Source organism: Carlito syrichta, unplaced genomic scaffold (genome assembly GCF_000164805.1).
Source record: "Carlito syrichta isolate Samal-C Ts95f unplaced genomic scaffold, Tarsius_syrichta-2.0.1 Scaffold309303, whole genome shotgun sequence".
Taxonomy (NCBI): domain Eukaryota; kingdom Metazoa; phylum Chordata; class Mammalia; order Primates; family Tarsiidae; genus Carlito; species Carlito syrichta.
Genome location: NW_007253399.1, coordinates 361,788 through 383,351, shown reverse-complemented (window position 1 = coordinate 383,351; position 21,564 = coordinate 361,788). Strand labels below are relative to the sequence as shown.

General features: G+C 36.8%; 1 protein-coding gene across 1 annotated transcript in view; it reads right to left on the bottom strand.

The window, feature by feature from the left end:
- Positions 1–21,564, bottom strand: part of FREM2 (FRAS1 related extracellular matrix protein 2) — a 189,801-nt gene that overhangs the window by 25,619 nt on the left and 142,618 nt on the right. The window contains exons 7-13 of the mRNA XM_008067145.1: positions 12,058–12,207; positions 10,039–10,248; positions 8,074–8,271; positions 6,807–6,971; positions 5,892–6,074; positions 2,773–2,903; positions 727–885 (exon numbers count right to left, since the gene is read on the bottom strand). Of these exons, the coding sequence (XP_008065336.1) occupies positions 727–885; positions 2,773–2,903; positions 5,892–6,074; positions 6,807–6,971; positions 8,074–8,271; positions 10,039–10,248; positions 12,058–12,207 (1,196 nt within the window). The remainder of the gene's footprint in view (positions 1–726; positions 886–2,772; positions 2,904–5,891; positions 6,075–6,806; positions 6,972–8,073; positions 8,272–10,038; positions 10,249–12,057; positions 12,208–21,564) is intronic.

The window sequence follows — 21,564 nt, the reverse complement described above, 5'->3', positions numbered from 1 at the left end:
CCCTCCCTTTTTCTTCTTTTTTTGCTTTCTGAGTCAAGGTCTCACTCTGTAGCCCAGGCTGGGGTGCAGTGGTACAATCATGACTCACTGCAGCTTCAACCTCTTGGGCTCAGGCGATCTTTCCACCTTAGCTTCTCCAGCAGTTGGGGCAATAGACGCATCACCATCCCCAGTTAATTTTTTTGATTTTTTTTTTTTTTGGTGGAGAAAAGGTCTTGCTATGTTGCCTAGGCTGGTCTTAAACTCTTGACCTCCAGCAATCCTTCTGCCTAGGCCTCCCAAAGTGCTGGGATTATAGGCATGAGTCACTCTTCCCAGCCCCTTTTTGCTTGAATGAACATCCCTTATCTGACTCTCATTCTAAACTATTGAAATTTCACCTTACCATCCAAGTCTCCCTCATACATGGAGCTCCAGCTCTAGTTTCTACTTTGTATCATTCTCTTTTTAAATTAGTGCAGAGTTCATATCTTATTTATTTTTCTCTCAGTGACAGACTCTGAGATAACAAACACTGTACACACAGCAGTTAATGAGCTTTTGTTGGGGTGAAGGAAGAAAGATGGGAACCTTTATTTGATTAATGTTATATTTGCTAAGTTCAAAGTTTAAGCCTTGTAGTATTTTCCTACCTTTATTTTTTCATGACAAAGCCAATACTATATTGAGCAAGGTTCAGACTTATTTAAAATAATTATTTTACAATTTTGTCAATTTCCTACTCACTGTGATACAGATGACAGGATAGCCAGACATGGGGCCAGCACTCTCCTTAGCTCTGGAAGTGTCATCATACATCAATAAGGACACAATTTGAGGGACGGAAGGAAAAGTGACATCTGCCATGCTGCTCATTTCTTCTATGTACACAATGGCTTTGGTCACCTAGAAGGAAAGGATAATTATCACTAGTTAGTAAAGTGCTAAACGTTTCTATTGTATAGGACAACACTCATGACTCCTGGCAATCTGACAGCCTCTTATGATAAAAACTGTCATATCCAGAGCCCTTGCAGAGAGACAGACCCTATGTGACTTGTTGCACATGACCCTGGAACCTTGTTCATATCACAAGCAGATGCCAGTGACAGGCAAAGCTGTAAATGAGCAGAAGCTAGAAGGCACCATCTGAAACACAAGGAGAGAAGTCAAGTTCCAGACAGAAGCAGAAGCTATGCACATCTGTTGCTGGGCAAGGAGACAAAAACATCTTTCTGTAAATCTGGTTCCTGTAAATAAGCTTCCAATATATGACTACACACCACAGATCTCAACCTATATTTACATGTATATTCTTTTGTTTTAAAATAGTTATTTACAACTTGCTGGCAGTTTATATCAGTTAACATTAAAAAAAAATATTGTAGAGACTGAGTCTCACTGTGTTGCACAGGCTGATCTTGAATTCCTGGTCTCAAGTGATCCTCCTGCCTCAGCCTCCCAAAGTGCTGGGATTATAGGCATGAGCCAATGGGACTAGCCTACAAGTATATTCTTTTTTTTTTTTTTTTTTGAGTTGGAGTCTCACTCTGTCTCCCAGACTGGAGTGCAGTGGCACGCTCCTGGCCACCACAGCCTCATCCTGCTGGGCTCCGGCGATCCTTCTGCCTCAGCCTTCCAAGTAGTTGGAACTACAGGCACGCGCTACCATGCCTGGCTGATTTTTTTGATTTATTGTAGAGATAAGGTCTCGCCAAGTTGTCCAGGTGGGTCTCGAACCTGCTGGCTCAGGCAATCCACTCACTTCAGCCTCCCAAAGTTCAGGATTACAGGCTGAACCAACAAGCCCGGCTACAAGTATATTCTTAAAGGAAGCTTTGATCTTTGGAAGTAATTTGAGTGAATCTCTGTTCTTTTCACCCGAAAGATTTCATATACTACTCCATATAAATAATAATAAAAGATTCATTTTTATGTGCTCAAGACATACAACTATATTTGATAAATATTTTCTGCCTATACTTCTTATATTTCAAATGTGACTCAGAAAAAAAAAAACCAAAAAACAGGGCACTGTAGCAGAAGTGCCATCAAGTAGTCAAGATTACAAAATGATAAAATAATTAATAAAAAAATAATTCCCAATCTGACCTCATACTAATAGTAAGAAATAACAAACACAATATAGCAAATTTAAGCATAGATATAGAAATTAATCTGTTTCTAAAAGGACATGTAGTTTTAAAAATTATTTTCCACGTAAAGGTAAAAATTCTGTGGAAATTATGTTCATTTTGAGGAAAATCTGGCTGATGATGGTGTAAATTAAATTAGAAAAAAAACCAACAAGTTTTAGGATAGTAACATTTTGGTCATGAGGTTCTGAACATCAAATTCTGATAAAGCTAGGAGAAATAGGTGGGGATTTTGAGGTTAACAAATTGTTTTGTGGGTTAAGATGTATGTTTTAATGAGTTATGGCACTAAGTTAATAGACTCCTCTGTGCTGAGATGATGATTTTCTCTGTAGGTTAATTCCAAGTTCAGTCACTGCTGACTGACACAGGGAAGGGAAGTGGGCTGGTGTGGGGTTTAGTGACTCAAGCCCTTGAGTTTTTACACACACTAATTTTCAAAGCAGTTTTAGAAATTGCTTGATTATGGTCTAATCAGAACAAAATTTATTCTGGTATTGAAAAAGAATTATGCACATCTGTTTCATGCAAGGCTTGCACAAAGTTTCTTTACTTTATGGTACGCTATATGACACTAATATGCATTTTCTCTGACAAAATGCTGGCCGTGAATTTACTTACATATTACATTACTTACCTGTGTCTCTGCTATCATATTTTCATCAGGTTTTAGGTGCACAGTGAAGGCTTCTCTCATCTCTCTCACTCCATCAAAGAGTACTTCAACTTCAACAATGTGCTGGTTTTCTCCTTCCTTAAATTCAATTTCTAGAAATGCAAAATCACAGATTTAAATTTTTTGCATATGAAGATAAGACTTTTTTTGTTAAGCTTTTCTGACTGTGGCCTACAGTGAAAATTGTGGCCCAGTATACTTGTGTGTGTAACATGTGTGTGTAAAATGGAATCAAAAGTTTGACAAACATCACTTATTCTTACTCTATGCACCACACTTTAATATTTTTTATTTTACTGTATTCTAATTGAAAGAAAATTCTAATAATAAGATAATTGATCTGTTGGCCTACAGTTTGAAAAGATGCTGAATTATGGGACAATCAATAGTCTTAATATTGGGACATAATCAGATAAACGCATTTCCCTAGAATTCTAAACCAATGGAACTCAAGTCAAATTAAGGCGATCACAGGTATAATCAAATGTGACAGTATGCACCTCATGTATAGATGTAGAAAGCTAGATATAAAATTGATTTTTATACAATATCAAATTGCATTTCAAAAAGACTTCTTTCTTCTGGTGCTCTTAAAAAAGTTATTTTAGATAAATGTTAGTGACTTTTTTTCCCCTCACCTGCTCCCTTCTCACTAAAAAGAACTGCTTCATTGTCATGAAAATAAAATTGAGTTATCAGAATCCTTTTCTTAACCATTCATTTCAAGATGATTAAAATGTTAAAAGTATTAGGTCTTATTGAACTTATGATTAAGTAGCTGACTGTACTGCTAAACTTGATAAACTATCTTGTTGGTATTCCTATACTTTTGGAGGTACAGTTTCAAAAAAGAGATAAAGAATATAAAGCCTAATCATTCCAATGAGAGCAGATAACAGATGCGACTTTCTGAGGTAATTGCAGTTCTATCATTATAATTCTAAATTATAAACCCTTTAAAGTCTGCCAGATGAAGGTGTATCTGCAGTGTATTTGTGTTATTCTACTTCAATTTTTAAATTATTAATCACCAAAAGGACTTTTTTTCTCTTAATCTCTAAAGATAAAGATTTTCTTTTTCTTTTTAAAATGAGTTCTGTTTCTAGATACAATAGTTTTTTTCAATTTGCCTTAGCATTTGAGTTCATCAGTTGTTTGAATCCATTATATGACAGTTATCTGAGTCAATCAGTTACAGACTTCTTATATCCTGAGAGAATGTTTGATTCTTGTTCCAGTAGTTGAAAACAGCTGACTGTTGCTGGCCTACTAATTTGTTTGATTTGACCTGTATGATGTGACATTAAAAAATTAGTTTCTCACGCTTACAAATCTGAGAATTTTAGAGGAAAATACATGTTTTTTTGAGTTCTTTTGCACCTTTCTGTATGGCAAAAGTCTATGGCACTAGGCTATGATAGTACAGGCTTTTCTCAGTAAGGAGTGAACTTTCTGGTCTAATTATATTGGTCACTCCATTTTCCCTCATATTTCTCTTGCTTCACTCATTTCCCCTGTTTGTCTTAGCCCTGTAAGCATTCAAGGTTTTGTAATCCCCTGAGCTATACAAATCATATTACTAAGAAGCTAAAAAATTAAATATTTAAAATAAATATTTACATTATTGTTTTCTGATAGTATATTTGCTAGGTGGGAGTCAAGTTTTCTCATTCACATTTCTCTTTTTCTGTCACTTTAGACTTTTTAGCACACAAAATGTTTTAAATTTTATTCTATATTTCATACTTTTCCTGTATTCTTTTTGCAAAGGACTGACCTCAAACTGAACCTCAAAGGGAGAAATGAGAACATGTTCCCCCCAAAAATTCATAAATTTTTATTATAAACATTATGAACAGCATGTTGACATTTATGAGCTAAAAGAGATAAACAGGCTGATTTAATATTGTTTAATTATTTTTTAAAATGTCAATTTTTTCTGACTTTATTTGTCAGTTTACATGACTATAATTTCATTTCTGTTTTAGCAAAAATAAACTTTTTATTTCTAAGAGAAACAATTGCTGTTAAAATCCTGTTATTGATATTTACAAGGTTTTTCTTTCATGCAAAATCTACTCCTTATAGACTTATTTTAGACATTATAACTCAGTAAAATTAGTTTTGTTTTCTCTGCTTTTGAATTATATGTGATTTATAGCGAATGCATTATTGTTCTTTACATAGAGAATAATCTGAGGATAACTTTGAAGTTCTATAGTGGTTTATCAAATGTTTGTCATTATATGCAAAGACAATATGAGCCCCTTATGGAAGAAGCTATTGTTTTTCTTTTGCTGTATTTGCTACTGACTGAGTAATACCCATATGTCATTTTCTAAACTTTGTTGCAAGTTAGAAGATCCAGATGAATGCCTGATGCACTATGATCGCCAAGAACTAATTATTGCTGGTAGTGAGAGGTAGGGAAGTAGAAATACAGTGGATAATTAGAACTCCAAATCATTCATAAACTTAATTTTTGACATAGATTTATGTTTATTCTGTCAGCAAATAACTCAAAGAGCAAGCGAGTGAGAGAGAAAACTGATTTGTTTTAATTACTGATAGAAGTAAATGGTGAAATGGTACTACAATTTGCAGAAGAAGGGGAATGAAAGGTCTTTGTGCTTGGTTTTTCATCAGACTTTTACTGTCTTTTATTAACACAAAATTTTCTAGGTTTAGTTTTAGATTGCTGGTGTTTTCTAAAATAGATTATCATCACAGTTATCACACATATTGCAATATAATAGAAAAGGATAGAAAATTATTACTTAATATCTGATTACTATAAGAGAGGTAAAACCAGTAAACAGTTAAAATAGACTCAAAACAGAAAGTCATCTAGTGCATCCACTCAAAATTTCCCTAAGTCCTAACCCATGTATTCTGTTGGTCATAAAGGAAAAACCTGGAAATAAACTCCATTGTTTTTGTTTCTTGGAAGGAGATTAATTTAAAAGTGTATGTCTGTTTTTACTTTAACTGGAAGTTTATCTTCTTTTTCTCAAGGGCACCAGCATTAGCACATAGTGTTGGCATAATCTATCCAGAGACAGGCCCTGGGAGCCCCTTACCTTCTGACACAGGGTGGTAGTCTTCTCCAGAAGTGGCTGAGCCATCCTTGGTGTGGACTCTCACAATGGAAACCTTCGAAGTGTCTCCTTGGCGGATCACTGGAATTTTTATAATTACAGACTCTCCTGGTTCTTTGGGCTCAGTGACACTAAATTTGGTTTCTCCAAATTTAATAACAGTCTCTAAAATAACACAGACAAATTAAATTGTTAGTAAGGGGAAACTTTTCCCCCATTCTAATATTTCTATTATTTCTTTCCATGTGGTTAGAACTTCATGATTGTTACATACCTGGCTTCTCTGTTCTCTCTCTCTATTTTAGTGGGAGCATCTGATATGTGAGGCTGAGCTAATTCCTGTGAATTAACCAATCCCCAGCCAGCATGTGCTTCAGGCTGTCCCCATATACCATAAATTATATGTGAACAGGCCACTGAAAGGCAGAGGGGAGAAGGAAATTGTAGGTCTACCTGTACCCAAAGATGGGTGTGGTGGGGGAGGGTGGGAATGGATGCTTGAGATCCAGTCTTTAGATATAAACCATATTTTTGACTGGGCACAGTGGCTCGTGCTTGTAGTCCCAATGCTTTTGGAAGCTGAGGTGGGAGGATTGCTTGAGTCCAGAAGTTCAAGATTGCAGTGAGCTATGATGGTACCACTGCACTCTAGCCTGGGCCACAGAGCGAGACGCTCTCTCTCAAAAAACAAATGAATAATCAGCCATATACTCCAACATCAACTTTATTCATTTTAATGGTTTACTTGGTTCTCCATTTATCTTAACCTTTTTCTTATTTCTCAATTGCTTAAGAAACCTTAGAAAAAGAGGGTTATTTTCTGAGCTACTTAAGACCCTGGCTTGGATGAGTTTCAGTTCCCAATTTACAGTCGAGCACACACAAAAAAAGACTTACTATCAGCATCATCTCGAATCCTTATCAGAGTTTCATTTTGTTCTCCAACTGCAGCCCCAAAAGGAGAGTTGCTCTGTGGAGCACCCAGCACCAGGCGGAGCTCTTCTACCTCCTCATAGAGCATGTCATCCATCAGCTCAAGGATACATGGCTTTTCTGTCTCACCTGAAACAATAATGATGTCAGCAGGTCAATCACAACCCGTAGTCCAAAAAGATACCATATGCTAGAATGTAGGCACCAAAAAGGGCAAGGATGTTGCTTTTTCCTGCTGTATCAGTGCAAAGAATTGTGTTTGGCATGTAATATGCCTTCAGTAAATAATAGCTGAATAAGTGAACATATATTTGAATACACACAATGGCAGGCCCTTATCTGATGATATTGGGTGTGTTCAGGATGGTATGGCCATAGAAACAGGCCCTTATCTGTACAGAGAATCTTAAAAATCTCTGTCTTTAAGTTCTGTCATTCAGAAACAAGGGAAAATTAGCAAATGACAATTTTGTTCATGAGTTTCTAGCACTACAGTTAGGAAACAAAGTTAACAGCCTTGTTAATTTGACTTCAGTACTAGTTTCTAGTATTACTAACTTTTACTGAACAAACACTAAGCCTATAACAATTAAGTCTCTGTCTCTAAAAAGTGGGACCAATATTATATCCTGAACTTACTTACTCCCATCTCATTAACAATTCTTTAAAATATTTTAATGGTGATAAAATATACCATCATATGAATGTTTAAATAATAATTCTCCAATTGCTCACTATTTAAGTTGTTTTCAATCTTTTATTATTATAAATAACTTCATGATAAACATCTACAGAAGAAAATCTTTTACCACATTTATTATTCTTTTTCTTAGAATGTATTTCTGTAAGTACAATTACTTCATCAAAGCAGTTAAATATTTTAAGACTCTGGATACACACTAAAAATCTGAGATTTATTTTATCTCAATCTCATTCATTTCAACATTATGTTTAACTTCCAGCATTATGAATTCTGTGCATTTGATATGCTCTTGTCCACTGAATAAATTTTAATAAAAATATAGCACATCAGTGGAAATCAATAAGTTAATACAGAAACCAAAAGAAGATTCATTCAACCTGTTAAAATCTACCTTGTCTTATCATCATTCAGAACACATAAAACCATGTCATAAGTTTATTAAAATTAAGGAAGCTGTATCTGCCTGATGTATATCTCTCAACAAAAACTTTCTCAAATTTTACATAAACATTTAAAGCTCAAGCTTACCAGGGAGGAATGTAATGATAGATATATCAGTGTTTGGGCGTTCCTCAAAGTCCATCATCACTTGTGCAGACCCCTGCCGGGTGTAACATCTCACTGAAGACCTATACTGGATATCTCCACTCCTGTGAATCATAGTAACTATCTGCCCATCATTCTCACTGCCAGTATATACTCGTTCTTTGAATTGCATTTTAGGCACTGCAAAAAAAAATAAACTCATGGATCAAAGAGAACAGAAATTTCCTTAAGAAAACGGTATTTCAGAAGATGTGGTTTAGTAAAAAGAATAATGGAAAATAAGTGAGAATAATTGTATTTCAGTCTCTACTCAGCGCCTTGCTAATGTTTTGACCTTAAGCAAGTCACTTAACTTTTAGAGATTTCCTTAGCTTTGAAATTCTGTTCTGCCTATTTTGTGGAGCAAGAATATGTAATGAAATCCTAAAAGTTGAGTAAAACCACAAACCTTTAGATATTTGTATTTATATATGTTGCTTAGTCATGGCTTTCGAAATTTCTTGATATGAAGAACATAAATATTGGGCACATAACTACTGCATAGTTTACCCATACCATGTTGGGAAAGTTGACAATGAATATATGTGTGTGTATAATTTTTAGGTAGCACCTATGCTAGGTCAATCATGTATAGGTCTCATCAATAGACTAGACTCCTCCAGGCACTGTCAGTGTGATTGTAGTTGAAGAGTGACCAGAGTTCCATTTTGATGACGTCTCAGAACAACGTTTTTGGCATCTTATTAGGGAAATTTCATGAATGTCTGAGGGAGGGGGATGACAGAAAGTATCATGTGCTGAGAAGTGGAAAAAGACCATTGACACTCAAAAGTCTATGCAATTTCACGTGTGGTAAGGGGAATTCAATTCCACCTGTGGTGAGAGGAATTCAATTTCATTTTATTTGAGTTCTGGGGTATAAGTGAGGATTTACTACATAAGTAAGTTGTGTGCAGCTGGTGTTTGGGCTTCTGGCAGGCTCTCTCTCTCTTTTTTTTTTTTTTTGAGTTGGAGTCTCACTCTGTTGCCCAGACTGGAGTGCAGTGGCCGCTTCCGGCCACCGCAGCCTCGACCTGCTGGGCTCTGGCGATCCTTCCGCCTCAGCCTTCCAAGTAGCCGGAATTACAGGCACGCGCTACCACGCCCGGCTGATTTTTTGATTTATTGTAGAGATGAGGTCTCGCTGCCCAGGCGGGTCTCGAACCCGCGGGCTCAGGCAATCCACTCGCCTCAGCCTCCCAAAGGCGTGGGATTACAGGCTGAGTCACCAAACCCGGCGAGGCTCTCTCTTGAAGGGAATTCTTAAAGCACAATCAAGATACTGATGATAACATCTCTAATTTTTCTTAAAATCTGAGAAGAAGACTAAAAGTTTTCTTCTGAGACTGACTAATTCTAGCATGATGATCAGGAGGAGAAAGGAAGACATGGTCAGTTAGAGTATCCATATGGGTTAAACTGTGTTCCTCTCAAATTCTCATGTTGAAATCACAATACCCAGTATCTGTGGATGGGACCTTATTGTTAGGTAGAGTTTTCACAGAGGTAATCAAGTTACAATGAGGTGATTAGAGGAGTCCTAATACAATATGACTGATGTCATCATAAAAAGAACAAAACTGGACAAGGAGACATATGTAGAGGAAACAGAATGCAAAGAGAGTAGGAAGGACAAGACAACCATCTACAAGCCAAGGAGAGAGACATTGAACATCCTTCCCCTATAGCCCTCAGAGGGAACCAACCGTACCAACCCTTTGATTTTGTATTTCTAGCAAAAACTGTGAGACAATACATTTCTGTCATTTAAGCCACTCAGTTTGTAGTACTTTGTTATGGCAGCCCTAGCAAACTAATAAAGGTATTAATAGTTTATTATTTTACTTATATATATATAAACATTAGCTTATCATTTTACTTATCATTGTAAAATTAATAAACACTCACGATCAGAGACAGAGTCATTTATGGACACTGTGGCTTTGCTGGGCTCGCCAAGGGCTGCATTCATAGGCATACGAAGCACCAGTTCGAATTTCTCAATTCCCTCCAACACTGGTTGTCCAAGGTCATCAAGAATGACAACGCGAACAGGCTGCATGTTGACTCCAGGTGCAAAATCTAAATTACGACTGATGCCCACATAGTCTGTTCCAGCTTTGACAGCAACAACAACAAAAAGATTATTCAGTTGAGGACTGCCTAAATTTTTAAAAATACATGAAATAAGTTATGTAGATGTATTTATAATTCTTATTTTAAAATAGACACCAGTTCAACTGTACAGAAAAGTGTATTAAATGTAATGCAAAAGATTACTATTTACATGATTATCAAGATAGTAGATAAAAGACCAGGTTCTGAACATTATCTATGTCAAATGTTTGGACTTTGGATTAGTTACCTTAGCTTTCTTTGTTGTAATTCCTCTATCATTATTCTGAAACACTCTAATAAAGCTAATACAAATTAGATTCAGAATAATCAGCATGTCAATAAAATATATTACCATCATAGATTATATTTTTAAAATATATATTTAAAATTGTACTAAGGTTAGGAAACCATATAATTTTTTGCCAGAGTCACTATAGATGGTTAAAGCAAAACATTTCAGGTACAAGTTCTGTACTACAAGCCCACCCACATTCACCCCAAGCAATGAGAGAAGCTTCTATTCTCAGAGATATATTTCATCTCTAATTTAATATTTTTGAGACCAAGGGGTACATACCTAATGCCAATACTTTCATTTATATCTAAAGTAGTTAAAAACAAAACCATCTTTTATTCTTTAGTCACCATATCTACCAACTCTGAGAGGAAGGACAATAGTTTAATATTATTGCTTCTTTCTTTGTTTTCATACCTTTTGCTCTTTTGACTTTCATTTTATATCTATCTCTGAATGTGCAGCTATATTTGAGTGTATGTCTTAAATTCATTTTTAAAAGTCCGCATCACCTTGAGGTTCTTTTTGCATTTTTCCTTTTCCTCTGCTTCTTCCCCTTTGTACTCTCTTATCATCTCTGGTTTGAATTTTTCTCTTAAAAGTGATGGAAAGATTACCTACTGGGTATATTGTGCACTAGTAGGGATGATGGGTACCTTTAAAGCCCAGACTTCTTCCCCGCCACAGAATGCATCCATGTTACCAAAACCCATTTGTATCAGTTAAGGCTATTGAAATAAAAAAAATTGAATAACATAGTTCAACCACTATTTACTGGGTACCTACTACAGTTAAAGCACTATGCTGATTGCACTACATTTTAAAAAACTGTTGCAACCTAAGGGTGACTTTTAAAATGGTATGACTCCTGCTTGCTTTGTGCAGTGAATGTGAGATGTCCGTATGATGTATGTGTGTGTTCATGAGAAATAGAGTTTGTATCATTAGCCAGTTAGGAAAAAAACAAACAAAAGGAAATTTTGCAGCCTGTGCTTGCTCTAAACTTTATGATAGACTTTTTGGAGATGTAGACTCCAGAATAAAAGGCAGCTATGTACTAGCTAAGACAGTTTGTATAATGAAGTGTGGGGAAAGTCTTTGGATCTGAAGTATTTATGGGGACACTTGGCTAAGTGGAAGATGCATGACTGCGTGATACTTAAAATGTTATTAGATTTTAAAGATGTGGTCAGCATGATTATTCTCATGCATATAATGTCATAGCATTCAGCAATATTAGATTTGCCAGGAGGAGAGGACCAATTCACACAAACATAGGCATTTGCATTTAGAGTCTTTGAGCCTTATGTTGCAACCTAGTTTTTGATTTGTAGACCTTATTTAAATGTAAATAAAGCCTAGATTTATCTCCTACACAGTAATAATTTTGGAAAAACATCTATTTGACCAAATTTCTATAATAGGAGCGAATTATCTTAGCTTTAAAGAAATTTGTGTCATGGTAGTTGAAAATTGTAGAACAGTTGAAAGAACTGATGTGGGAAGTTGCTCACCATCTGCAGAAGGAGGGTCCGTTTTCCTAGATCTCACCATGACACTGGAAGACCTGGACAGGTCGGTGCCCGTCCTCCACACCCGCACTTCCACATATCCAGCACTCTCATCCACAGAATATTCCACATCGCCAAAGTAGAAGATGGGTTCTATTAACAATGGAACAGAAATCATTTTTATTTCATTTTTTTCATGTCAGACTCTACTGACATCATTCCAAAGAAGAGCTGGCTTCATCTTATGGATTTTCTTATGTTATCATATTTTTTCTGTTTAGTAAGATATCATCCCTTGAATCTGTACTTTTTAGGTCAAAATATCACTACTTTGAAAACAAACAGATACATGACAAAGTGCTTTAAAAATAATTCAATGAAACAGTTAATAAAGGAATAAATGCCATTTAGTACAAAACTTTAGAGAATAGTAAGATAAGTTGCATACCTAATTCATACCAAAGTTAATATGGTTCAAAAAAAAAACCCTCGAGGATCGTACCAATAACAATTTGTTAATGCAACACCTCATTCATGAACGCAGATGCAAACATTTTAATCTAAATATTAGCAAATCAACCTCAATAATACATAAAAAGGATAAATCATGACATAATTGGGTTATTCCAATAACAACATTCTTTAACATAAGAAAAATCCACTTAAATTACCACATTAACTGGTTACAGAAAAAAAAATCACATTCTTGTAATCACTGAAAAAGACACTTAAAAACTCAAAACCTATGCAGGGGTTCATAGAGAAACTTAATTGGGAATCAAAGGGATTCTTTTGGCAGAGATTGATAATATAAGCTAAATATCACACCAAATTTGAAACTACACTCTTTTGCTGTCTCTCACTGTTCTGATTCCACATACGGTGTTACCTGCAGTTCTCGGCTAATGCAATACAATCAGAAAAATAAAGTAATATATGCATAGAAATAAAAATGTCTTCACCGGAAGTTGAGGTAAGTTTGTACATATGAAATACAATTCAACAGATAATAGAATTTGTATTCTCATTTATAAGGTATATTTCATAAAATATAGGAGACACAATTTCATTTTCCTCTTTATCCAAATGCAACTCTTAGTCATTTGGTGAATATAAACTCAGTTCATGGTTTTGTATTTTTTCTGTGTGTGAATGCATGTGTGTATTCAAGCATACTCATTACTTACTGCTTTATCCATTATTTTTATAATTATCATACTATAAAACTATTCAGAAACTTGATTCTCACTGAATAGTGTGTCCCAGAATATTCTCACAATTACACAGATCATGTCTGTTATTTCTAATTACTAGCTTATTACTTTATATTATTATTATTATTTTTAAATTTTGGATTCTGTGTTCTGCAATAACTTGCAAGACATCTCTGTATGGGACACATCCAGTAATAGACCTGTCACACATCTACAACTTCAATAAATATTCCAACTGACTGCCCAAGGTGATTGTGCGAATCACACCCACCACTCGTGTTGGAGAGTTACTGTTTCCTTACCCAGTCTCAATCTTAATATAGTAACAGAAAATATTTACGAAATGAAGTAGATCTGCATGCCATATATCTTGGAAATATGTACACCACATGCTTTATTCTACAAATGGAGTATCACATGACACAACTTGGTTAAAATATAAAATAAACATAAAAACATTATACAGTGTAAGAGAGAGCACACACTCTTTACTCTTTACAATGGTAACCTCAGGAATACAAATACAGAGTGGAAGAGTAAAAGACCAAGCTTTTACTTTTTAACTCCCTGTATTGCTTCAATTGTCATAACCAGCATATGCTATTTTGTAATTAAGTTATTAAACACTGTCAAAAAACAAAATGGAAAGAAATAACATAAAAAGCACTCTATAGCAATGTGCTTTTACGCAAAACACCTCAAGAAGAAACTCTGCTATTCAGTAAGAGTTGTTCGCCTAGAAGGCTGTCACAACTGTGTGAGTGATGCCGCCTGGTGTGGGGAACACAGAACCTGCATATGGCAGCACTGGTGGGACATGCTCCAACCAACAGAACTCCATGGAATACTTAAGAAACAATTCCCTATCCTAAAGTTCAAAATTATGAAAATCATCTCAAAGTTGAAGGTAGACCCCTCCACACTAAGGCTGCTGTTGTGAAATGAAAGATACACAACTTCTCATTGTGTATCTTACCTCTGAGAAGGAGACAATGTCTGAGGCAAGGCTGTGCAAGAGCCTCTGTATTCTGAAGCATACATTGCTTTGGATTTGGCAGCTACTGTCCTTGAGGGTTGTCTTGCTGTCTTTGTGCTTGGTTTTGTACTCCATACTCTAGCTGAGCCTATAAACTGCAAAGGCACTATAGACCAGGGCACTATAAACTACAAAGTCAAGTGCTATACCACTGGCGAGCACTGCTGTGCAACCAGAAGAGACCAACAGCTCATGAAGCCTTCATGAAGTCAGCATGTTTATGTACAAGCTCTGCAGAGTACTTTGTCTTGGGCTTCTTGTGAATGGTTGTGGGAAAACCTGTGACTGATGTTCTCTGAATCTTAGCATTATTTCCTGGAGAAGACACATTTCTGGTCCCAGCAGTGGACTTCTGCACAGACTTCTCATCCCAAAGCTTCTGTATATGGGACCTGGGTTGCTCTGTAGATCCTTGCTGCATATCTTGCCTGAGAGGCACTGGCGAAGACCTGACCACTATTTGTGAAAGTGCACGTTACATCTGAGAGCACAGGGACTCTCCATTACTTTGAGAATATCGGGTCTGCTGCTATGACTGAGGAGAGGGCACCTGCTGCCCCAAATCCCTAGGATTCAGATGCATTAGAACTTGATCCTGGAAGACCAGCTTTTCTTGGTAATTCTGAGGCTGTTGGAGCTGCTAAAGATGACATCTCCAACCATTCTGCTGTTGTCATTGAAATAGTAAGTAATGAAAATGGGTCTTTTGCTCCTCTTACAGTTGCCTTTTTTCCTGAATATTATGAACATTGTGCAAAAGGTAGGGACTCACATGCTGGCTTCCCCTTGTCTCAGGCTTATCCCTCTCAAAGTACTGCACCAAAGATGGAGAATGAAGATAGATTGCTGATATATAGCTGGAAGAAGGTCCACTTCCTGTGTCAGCTTGATATTCCAAAGCACAGCTTGGTTTTCCTTTGATGCCTGGGGCTGCATAGTACTGCAGTCCTCTTGTTCACTGGGAATCCTCTATGTCTTCAGAAAAGAGCCACCAGCTCTACCCAGCAGAACCTCGTGGGCATAAGTGAAGTTTTGCTCAGTGTTTTTGTTGGGGGATTCCACCTGGTTTCCCTGGAGGCTCACTCCAGGGAGCAATGATCTTGGGCAAAGAATTCATGCAGTTTCCTGGTAGCAAATATCCTATCTCTCTCTCTAGGTGGTAGTCTGGCTCTTCTATTTTGAAACCAGTTGTCAATTACAGACAAGGGACAATTGACTTTTGTAGCTGGTTCTTTCCTGGTTGTACAATCAAGGTAAAGGGGTTAAGGATTCTCTTTAAATGACTGCTGAGGTATACTTTGTTCATTCTTAGTAAATTTTATTTTTAATTTTAAAGATGTGGGGTACAATTCAGGATTAGGTATACAAATAATCATCATACAGGTAAAATTTGGGCCTCCCTTTGGTCCCTACTTTGCCTGATTTGAGATCAGTTACCCTTATTAATGTTGTGTATCCTCCCACTCCAACCCAGTAGATTCTTTGTAAATTTAAATCATAATTTTCCTTTTCTTCTTCCCCATTTTGTTCTTTTTACTTCATTATGACTATCTTTAACTGGAGAGCCTGTGTTCAAATCCTGGCTCTGAGGCTGACAGGCCACAGGACAAAGCTACCTGTCACTGCCTTCCCAGGCCATTCTTCTCATCCCAGTCTGCTCCCTGGGACCCTGGGATGGAAGCCATTCCCATAGCAGCTTCTTGGAGGACTTCACATTCTAAAGGCACTGAAGCTGAGTCACCACTGCACTGGGAGACCTTTGATGCAGATTTTTGCCTTTGAGACATAGTGATGATCCCGGTGAACTCCTGGGTTCACTATATTTTGTTGAGAGTCTTGACTCAGGTGTCACTCATGAAGCATAACACATAAGATACGAGGCATAGATAAAGCTGACCAAAGAGCCTTCGCCTATCATCCAGGGCTCATCTGAACCTCTTGGAAAGTCCTATTCCCCAATTCTACTGTACAGTAACCATAGACAATTATGTTGGTGACATGAGCTGTCCCCAGCCCATAAGCTTGCATTTTTAAAGGTAAAAGCTCAAAGCTGGGCACAGTGGCTTGTGCCTGTTATCTCAGTTACTTGGGAGGCTGAAGTGGGAGGAACCCGTAAACCCAGGAATTCAAGACCAGCTGGGTAACATAAGGAGGCCTCATCTCAAAAAAACCCCCAAAACCAAAAACAAAACGAAAGCTCAAATCCTGAAAAAACACTTAGCCACACACAAAAGAAACACACTTTTGTCTCTATCCCTCATGATAAAGTGCTTAATGAAACATTCTCATCTTGAGGCATAAATTAGTTTTTCCTTCCTATGTAGGATTATACATGGCTTCTAAATGTACCTCCTGGAAGTTTAGCTGAAAAAAATGGACCCAAATAAAACAAAACACATAAAACAATTTTTAAAAGTTTGGCTCAGTCACTCATTTTATCATCTCTTACCAAGTTTTCACTCTGGAAAAGAAATGCAGTTATTTGCATTACACCATTTTAATTAGATTAGATTTACACTAGTTAATTAGATTTGAGATTAATTCAGTATATGTGGGTCTGTTAGATTCACTGGTGTAACTAGACTGGTTTGAGATTAGGTTCCCTTATTGATGTTGTATACCCCTGCCACTCACACCCCAATAGATTCTTAGTAATTTATGTCATAATTTTCCTTTTCCTCTTCCCCATTTTGTTTCAATCATTTAATCATTTTATATATGATTGCCAGTCCTGAAGACTTAGAGAGATCACTCAGATTTCAGGTTACCTGTGGCATTTTGAGGATGGCCTATACCAACTGAGGTTTCACTATATAAATAATCTTTCAATAAGAGGTTAACATTTGTCTTAAACATGCATAAAAATCATGCAACTTATGTCACTAAACTAGGGCACACACTTTGGGGACTTTGTATTTTTCTTCAATATGGGTGATACATTTGTTTTCTTTCTTCCTGATTCAATCTATGACCAATGGTTTATCTAGTGATAGAGCATTCAGAAGTCTGAGGGACAGCAGTCAGCTGACTAATGAAAAACAGAGAGATAATTTTTGAGCGTACCTTAAAAAATAGCTTATTTTGAAATATATTGGCTTAAAGAAAGTAGCAAAAATAGTATATACTTAATATGTGCAGTGAAACAATCATGGCTCACCACAGCCTCAAACTCCTGAGCTCAGGCAACCCTTCTGCCTCAGCATCCTGAGTAGCTGGGACTGCAGGTATGTGCCACTATGCCCGGTTAATTAATTTTTTTTTTTTTTTTTGTAGAGATGAGGCCTTGCTATGTTGCCCAGGCTTGTTTAAAACTCTTCGGCTCAAGTGATCCTCCCACCTCGGTCACCCAAAGTGCTGGGATTACAGGTGTAAGCCACCATATCCAACTTTGAGCTTATTTTATGAACAATCATTAACAAAGATAAATTAACTGAATGTATACACATAAGGTGAGCAGCCTTATGACTCGAGACATTCTAGTCATTTGTTTTTTATTGTAAAAGATTCAAAAGGATTGAGTCAAAAAGGACAATGCAACTCACATTGCTGTTCCTTAAAACACAGAGCCACTAAACAGATGATATCATGTTTGGGAGCAACTAACTGAATTCCCAAACACATCAAACCAAGCAAAACAAAACAACAACAAGGGCTCACAAAACCATTTGGTAAACCAAAGGATATTCAATTTGTGCAAGTTGTCTGCCCAAGTTGAATATGAATTCTTTATTTTCATGCCCTAAATAAATTACCTTTATTAAAAGTGGAAAAGTTTTTTTTTTTTTTTTTTTTTGGTATGGTGGGCATGATAGAAATCATATAGCTCCCCTGAATTCTTGAATGATACAAAATGAAACTTGGAAATTTTGTTTGCATATTTTGGTTCTGGGGTGATAAATCTGCCCACAGCAAAGTTTACCTTCTTCCCATCCTTCCATCTTGGATAGTGCTAGGGCAAATGAGTGTACGTGTACAGATGAAGGTGTTATCTTGCTAACCTCAGTTAAGGCAGATCTCAGCTACAAGCCAATACATTCCTTACATTTCTCACACCTAAGTAGGGGCAAAGGTGAAAACAGAGCCCTGACAATGCTTATTCTAGCCAGATGGCCAAACCAGGCACATCTGCCTGTCTTTTAAAAGGCTTTTGCAATTATTATGGGGGCTTGATTGTCTGCATCCAACAAGTGATTTCTGTAAGTTTTTCACATTCCTGGCAAACTATATCATACCCAAAGTAGGATTCTGAGTTATGGGAGAGAGCTGTGAAATGCATTAAGGGAGGACCTACTATTTAATAATGGTACCTCCCATCTTCCCATCTCCCTACTCCTCACAGACACATCATAAAAATAAAACAAAATAAAATCATGCAAGTGAGTACAATTGTTAAACACCAAGTAAACTACACATCAGAGACAAAATTGGGTTTTGCATGTGTGTGTTCAGATTCATTCTGTCAACTATAGAACAAGTGTTTTTATTTGAGTTTGAAGTAATTATTATGAGATTAAAACACAGTGTAAAAGTTTCTATACAAAAAAAAAAGAAAAGAAACCTTGTTAACTACCTAGCTTCCCAGGCTATGAATAAAAAGAAATGGTTAAACATCAGCACCTTTATATTTTTTCAGCATAGATGAATGAGAACTGAAAGGTCATGATTATTTTTATTTCAATTTCTCAGTATTTTTCAAAATCTCTAAAATTTGAATATTGCTTATAATCATTACCATTGGGACAAAATGTTATGTAATATGAATGAGTTAAAAATTATTCAAGCAGTGAGTTGAGTTATAGATGTCACTCAATAAAAATGGCAAGATGTTTTTGGAACATTTTAATGAGTACTAAGAAAGTGGAAGGAATGAAAGAATAAATAAATGAGACTGTCAACTGTGCAACATCCTGAATAATTGCTTGTTCTGGAAAATTATTATTCATGAGTAAGACTTTTAACTCACCTCTCTCTTTGGTAAACATTTTTTTTCTTTTTTGGCTAGGAAGTTGGTTTCTTTCTTTTCTTTTTTTTAAATAAGTAAGCTGAAGATCTTCATAATTCAGTTATGGAAATAAATACCCCTGTTACAGCTTAAAGTAAATTAGAAAAATTCTGTAACTCAGCTCTTAAATACATGCTGATCTTGTACCATGTTTGAATTCACAAACAATGGAGAAAATAAAATAGTCAGTGGCTGATATTACTACCTGGAATGAGAGGATGGTCAAATAAAACCACACATCTCTTAGCCTACACCCACCCAGTACTATAAAGCAGTCATTCCTCATCATTCTACCACTCCAAATGACACTCCAGAATGCATATTTATTCCCTCTGCAGAGAAAAGATAAGTTATATCTTGTCTGTGAGCCACACAAGGGAGGCTTTGAATTCGCCTAGTGAAAGAGTGTGAAATTTACAAGTGAAGGCAACTCTAATCTCTATCTTTTGTGGTCTTTACACTTTCAAGCAAAGGGCATAGATCAAGGCCCTGACTTCAGAAGAGTCCATTTTAGCTCATTAAATATTAATATGCCTCTCAAGGTTGGAGATACTTTCACTACACACAGCACAGATAGGATCACATTTACTTTCCTACAAAGGGAAGAGAAGAGGAGACTTGGCAAGTAATTCAGCACATACACCTGCAACAAAGACAAAAGAAAAATAATTTAAGTTTCTTTCCCAGAGGGAAGAAGTGAATTTTTTTTTTTTTTTTTGGTGTCTAGATGGATGTTTACAATCCACTGTGTCTCATAAGATGAAAGGAAGAGGTGCCAGTAGTAATTGCTATCTGGAGCCAAATCTTATTTACTCAGGAGCACATGGGCCATCAGTCAAGTAAGCACTATAGACCTAACCAACATGTTTGCTTAGAACTGAATGAAGTCAAAGCTTTAATGCTGTCTCTTGGTTCAGTGCTGAAAATAATACAAAAGGACCTCCCCAAATTGTTTCTCTCTTTTCTGAGCTTTGGGTCTTGAAAATTCACTGCCTACTCAATTCATTTCTCATGGGCACTTCAAAGTAAACGTCTCTAAAATAGAGTCCATAGGGTCACCTCCACTTCCTTTCTCCTGGTTTCTTTGTCTCCCTGCCACTACACTAGATGCAACCAGCATCACCTGTCATTTGAATGTTCTCAGCAACCACTTAACCAAAGTTGTAAGGAAAGTGGTCATCTCTGAAAGCAAATCTCATCATGGAAATTTCCTTTGTTGAAAACCTTTCAATGTTTCTCACTGCTCTTAGGATTGTTCACAAGTTCCTTAATATGGCTTACAAGATACTAAAACACCCAGTCTTAGTTTGCCTTTTCTTTTTTTTTTTTTTTGAGTTGGAGTCTCACTCTGTCGCCCAGACTGGAGTGCAGTGGCCGCTCCCGGTCACCGCAGCCTCGACCTGCTGGGATCCGGCGATCCTTCCGCCTCAGCCTTCCAAGTAGCTGGAACTACAGGCGCGCGCTACCACGCCCAGCTAGTTTTTGATTTATTGTAGAGATGAGGTCTCGCCAAGTTGCCCAGGCGGGTCTCGAACCCACGGGCTCTGGATATCCACTCACCTCAACCTCCCAAAGCGCTGGGATTACAGGCTGAGCCACCGAACCCGGCTAGTTTGCCTTTTCAATCTCACGTTAGCTCCAGTTCTGCTATACGATTCAGTGTCTTGAAGGTATTAAATGTGCCACTCCCAGCATTTGCTGTATCAATGCCACTGTTTTGTATACTCTTTCCTCCTCCTCATCTGGGTGACTCCTGCTCTACTCACTTTTTAAGTTTCTGTCGAGAAGTCACTTCTGTGGAGATAAAATCAAGCTTTCTTTCTTCACTGGTGTTTCTCCAGCACTTTGTGAATTAATGCAATAGATGTTCGATCAATATTTTGTAGGATGAGTTAACATCAAGTAGAGTAGAATGATTGATTTGCTACAGCCAATAAATAAATATGTCTGCGTTTGCGATTGGGTGAGCTACAAGAGAACACTCAGCATCAGGCAGTGGCAGTTAATATGCCTCAGAAGTAGAAGCAAGTAGTTGTCTTTGGCAGTAAAATGACTTTGTAAGGCTGCCCTCTGAACCTGAGTGAAGTCCACAGGGAAAAAGAAGTGAATCATAATGAACTCAAAGAGAGGGAGATTTTTTTTCTTCCCTTTTTAAAAACTTTGCCTTCAGTGGTTCTCAGGTTAGGGGTGCATTAGAATTATCCAAGAAAATTTAAAAATACAGATGTCAGGGCCCTGTTTCCAGTGTTGGTTTGTTA